At 45.9% G+C, this 5,224-nt stretch overlaps 1 protein-coding gene across 1 annotated transcript in view; it reads left to right on the top strand.

Moving 5' to 3' along the window:
* LOC309544117 (tRNA (34-2'-O)-methyltransferase regulator WDR6-like) overlaps positions 1–4,809 on the top strand; it is a gene marked incomplete at its 3' end in the record, with an annotated part of 16,421 nt that extends 11,612 nt beyond the window's left edge. Inside the window, exons 3-4 of the mRNA XM_082276497.1 lie at positions 1,901–1,993; positions 4,689–4,809. Of these exons, the coding sequence (XP_082132623.1) occupies positions 1,901–1,993; positions 4,689–4,809 (214 nt within the window). The remainder of the gene's footprint in view (positions 1–1,900; positions 1,994–4,688) is intronic.
* Positions 4,810–5,224: the final 415 nt, after the last annotated feature.

Genomic DNA, 5,224 nt, shown 5'->3' with positions numbered 1-5,224 from the left:
TTTTTTCCCACAAATAGAGCTTTCTTTTGGTGGTATTTGATCCCCTGTGTGATTTTTTTTTTTTTATTTTTTTTTATTTTTTGCGCTGTAAACAAAAAGAGAGCGACAATTCTGGAAAAAAAAACAATATTTTTCACATTCTGCTATATAACATTCCCAAAAATTGACAATTTTAATTTTAACATTTTAGGGCCAATTTGTTTTCTGCTATATATTTTGGTAAATAAAATCGCAATAAGCGTATTTTGATTGGTTTGCTCTAAAGTTATCGCGTCTACAAACTAAGTGAAAGATTTATGTCATCTTTATTGTTTTTTTTCTTTACTAGTCAGTGGCATCTTAAGAGCATTAAAGGCCCCAGGGCAATGCAGTGCACTGGGGCTCCACCTACACAATCACCCACAAGAATAAAAATGCAAATCATTGATAAGGCAATATTTATGGGTACAGCAGTGCCAGGCTAGTGACAGCTTCCAAGTTGGGGGGTTGGGTCCGGTGAACACACATACAGACAGGAGTCAGACTCGACTGTCCTGTGTGTGCCTGTTCCTGTGGAGGCAGATAGGTATTCCTGCAGTTGTGAGCTCCCCCTCCATGGCCCAAGTGGCCTGACAGCAGCGCAGGGCCGACGGGCACTTGCCACCTGCTAAGTTCAGCGGTGGAATGCATACAGGAATCAGGACTAATGCTTGACTGGGGCTAGGTCGCTGGGTATGTGGGGCCCCCCAGGCAAGTGGGGCTTCCGGGCAACTGCCCAGCGTGCCCAGTCGGTAAGATGGCCCTGTTACTAGTAATGGCGGCGATCTGCGATTTCCCCTCCCGCCACCTTCCGCGGCTCGTCTGGGTCTCCCGTCCCACCGGGAGACCCTGGCAACCAGCCTGCACGGCCGCCAAAGACCCAATCAAAGCCGCATTCGGCTCTGATCGGGTCTCCATGCAAAAACCCGGAAGTGATGTCATGACATCACTTCCGGGTACTTGGCACCAGATTCCAAAACATGACCGCATTCAAAACAGCCAAACTTGGCGTTTTGAATGCTTTAAAGTGCAGAGGAGAGGTTTGGGGTCTTTCAGAGCCCCAGATCCCTCCACAAGAGTACCTGTCAAGTGATTAAAAAAAAAAAAAAAAATGTTTTTAAATGTACAAAAATATTGTCCGATACCAATATTCAATGGCCAAAATATCGGTATCGGCAACAAAAAAACCGATATCGGTCGATCACTAGTTCGGACCCCTGTCTGAAATTTTTGACACTTTTTGGCGGACCAGTGACATTACTACAGTAATCAGAGCTAAAAATATGCACTGTTACTGTACTAATGACACTGGCAGGGAAGGAGTTAACACAGTAGGTGATCAAGGGGTTAAATGTGTACCTAGGGGAGTGTTTCTAACTGTATGGGGGAGGGACTTGTGAAATGATCACAGAGACCTGTGTTCCTATATAGAAGGATCACAGGCGCTCTATGATCATTCCAGAGGGAACGGTCAGCTGCGTTTACAACAGCCGACCCTCCTTCTCTCTCATCGGGGGAACAATCGCGGGTGTCAGGCAGCAATCGGGGCCGCCTGCCCCAAGCATCGGAGTCCCCGATGCCGAGTGGGGGCGGGAGCGTGCCGTCCTCTAGCTGCAGGCACGTGGCGTGATTGACGTATACCTACGTCGTTGTGCGCAGGAGGGGCAGCCTGCAGCAGTTTAACTGCGGCGGGCGGTCGGGAAGCGGTTAAAAGCTTCCTGAGAACTCTGCAAATGCTCTTTCAAAGCTGAATGTTCACACTTCTCCTAAACCAGCTGACGCCTGTGTGAAAGAGGCCTGATTATATTTGTATGTAAATGTGAAATCTGATCAGAAGACGAACGTTAGTAATCTGTAACTGTTCCTTGCTGCCTTTTATCAGGTACATGTCCGTCCGAGCCCTGGATGACGTTGTGCTGGGACGATCCTCCTCTGGTCTTTTCCTAGCAGCTGCCTGCAGTGATGGATCTGTAAGGTAGGTCCATGTACAGTGCAAGAAATTATCCGTGAGCCCTCAGTATTCATGACTTACTGAATTCACTAAGCAACAACACACGTATTAGTCATGATAAGCATCATTTTCATCCATGTTTGTTATTTTCAATCAACAATGATTCTGATGGAAAATAATAATCTGTGTAGCTCAGTGATTTTTTTTTTTTTTAACCCTTAAAGGGATTGTAAAGGCAGAAGGTTTTTTTTTTATCCTAATTCATCCTATGCATTCATATAAAAGGCCTTCTGTGTGTAGCAGCCCTCCTAATACTTACCTGAGCCCATCTTTATCCAGCACTGTTGCACGAGTGTCTCAGCTGCCCTGGACTCTCCCTCCTCATTGGGTTAAGCCCCGTACACACGATCAGATTATCGAACGATCTGTCGTCCGTTTTTTATGGCATGCTAGTCTGATGTGGAAAGTGAAGAGGTTACTTTCATACGAATTTTCCCGTACGACAGAATTCTACTTCAGAAGTGATGTCATGCGTTGGATGGTTTTGTATGTGTTCTTTCGTCTCTGAGCATGCCTAGTCTTGCTCTTAAGATTTTTTTCTGTCGAAATCTGTACTAATGAGACGAAAATCGGACGTTGTATTACGGAGGACAAAACTTTTATAGCCTGCACATCAGGATTTTGTCGGAGTCGGCTGTGGAAAGCACCATACTAACAATCTGAAAATCGGCAGATCGGTCTTCGGACGAAATTACCCTTCAGATTTTCTTATCGTGTGTACGGCCTTTAGACAGCAGCGCGGCGCGATTGGCTCCCGCTGTTGTCAATCAAAGTCAGTCAGCCAATCAGGAGAGAGCGGGCGGGGCCGGGTCGCGGCTCCATGTCTGCATGGACACAGAGAGCGGTGACTCGGCTCGGGTGCCCCCATAGGAAGCTGCTTGCTGTGAGGGGGGGGGGGGGGGGGCACTCAACAGGAGGGAGGGGCCAGGAGCTCAGATGAGGGACCCGAGAAGAGGAGGGATCCAGGTCACTGAGCAAAACCAACTGCACAGAGCAGGTAAGTATAACATGTTTGTCATTTAACCACTTGCCGACCAGCCGTCGTCATTTTACAGCGGCAGGTTCCCGCAAATCGCCATACCTGTATGGCGGTTCGCAGGAGCGCTCCTGTGGGCCCGCGCCCACTCGCCATCGGGGAAGCTGAGGCGTGAGGCCGGCGGCCGCGATTGCTCCCCGTGAAGAGAGAACGGAAGTCTGCTGTTGTAAACTCGGCAGACCGTTGTTCTCTCTGGTATCAGCACGGAGCCCCTGTGTTCCTGCTGAGCGCAGGAGCACCAGTCTCTGTGTTGATATTACAAGCCCCCCCCCCCCCAGAGTTAGAAAACACCCCCTAGGCTCACACTTAACCCTTTGATCGCCCCTGGGTTAACCCCTTTCCTGCCAGTGTCATTATTACAGTAACAGTGCATATTTTTAGCATTGATTACTGTAGTGATGTCACTGGTACCCCCAAAAGTGTTAAAAATGTCAGTTAGGGGTGCGATCTGTCCGCCGCAATGTCGCAGTCCCGCTTAAGATTGCAGATCGCTGCTATTACTAGTAAATTAAATAAATAAAAATGACATAAATCTTTCCCCTAGTAGACGCGATAACTTTTCCGCAAACCAATCAATATACGCTTATTGGGATTTTTTTTTTACCAAACAAATTGGCCTAAAAGGATGAAAAAATGTGATTTTTACATTATTTTTTGGGAATGTTATATAGCAGAAAGTGAATTCAGAATTGTCGCTCTCTTTTTTTTTTTTTAGCGCAAAAAATAAAAATTGCGCAGGTGATCAAATACAACCAAAAGAAAGCTCTGTTTGTGGGGAAAAAAAGGACATTAATTTTATTTGGGTAGAGCGTCGCACGACCGCGCAATTGTCCGTTATAGTAACGCAGTGCTGAATCACAAAAAATGGCCTGGCCGTTAAGGGGGAAAAATCTTCCAGGTTCAGAAGTGGTTAAAAAAAAAAAAAAAAGAGACTTTACAATCCCTTTAGGGTAGGTTCACACTGCTACAAGTGCAGATGCATAGACATGCGCTGATGATGTGCATTAGAGTGAGATTGTGTGTACCGCAATGCAGTGCGATAAAATGCTGTCTACCTTATTTCTATTCAGAGCCCAGCAAAGCATGCTTTTTTGTCCTGTTCAAGTGTTGGTACCAATGCAGCCCAATGTATGTTATGTGAACATGCCCTTAAAGCCCGGCTCTGGCCACCAGAAAAAAAAAATTAGATTGCAGTAGGGTTTATATCTTTGGACTGCAAGGGTTAAATGCTGTTAAAGCGATATTAAACCCAAAAGCAATCGTTTATTGTGTTGCAGCTTTCTGATTCTTAGATGTGATGGCTGCATTGGTTTTCCTTTTTAGGCTTTCTTCCTTCTATTTTTATCTGGTGATCCATCCAGGAAGTCTGTTGTTTTTCAAAAGCACAAGCTCTACAGCAGAATATATCAGTTTACATGGATGAGACAAAGTATTTAACACTGGTAGAGGGACAATGATCAGCTTTTATTTATTTGTGTAAAATCTTTATCCCAAAAGGGAAAAAAAAAAAACAGTATATTATAATTGATTTGCAGGGTCCACTGCCTTTTATTTGCTATCAGATCTCTGTAAGCTCTAGGAACATGATATTAGGTTTATATTTCTTTTTTTTTTTTTTTCCAGGTTTTTCATGATGTGTGAGGATTTGGGGAAGATGATTCTTGTGGCGGAGACCTTCTATCACCAGCGATGTGTACTGAAAGTGGAGGCATTTGTACACCGATCTGTGGACTCTGACAGGTAGAGATACTTTGTAATAGTGACTGAGCGTCCGATCTCCCTATTGTGACCACAATCCCCGCTCAGTACCAGATCTCCACACTCAGTACCAGATCTCCACGCTCAGTACCAGATCTCCACGCTCAGTACCAGATCTCCACGCTCAGTACCAGATCTCCACACTCAGTACCAGATCCCCACACTCAGTACCAGATCCCCACACTCAGTACCAGACCTCCACACTCAGTACCAGATCCCCACACTCAGTACCAGATCTCCACACTCAGTACCAGATCTCCACACTCCGTACCAGATCCCCACACTCAGTACCAGATCTTCACACTCAGTACCAGATCTCCACACTCAGTACCAGATCCCCACACTCAGTACCAGATCTTCACACTCAGTACCAGATCTCCACACTCAGTACCAGACCTCCA

This window comes from Pelophylax lessonae (genome assembly GCF_965119305.1).
Source record: "Pelophylax lessonae genome assembly, contig: HAP1_SCAFFOLD_1104, whole genome shotgun sequence".
Classification (NCBI taxonomy): Eukaryota; Metazoa; Chordata; class Amphibia; order Anura; family Ranidae; genus Pelophylax; species Pelophylax lessonae.
This window is presented reverse-complemented; position numbering and strand designations above follow the sequence as displayed.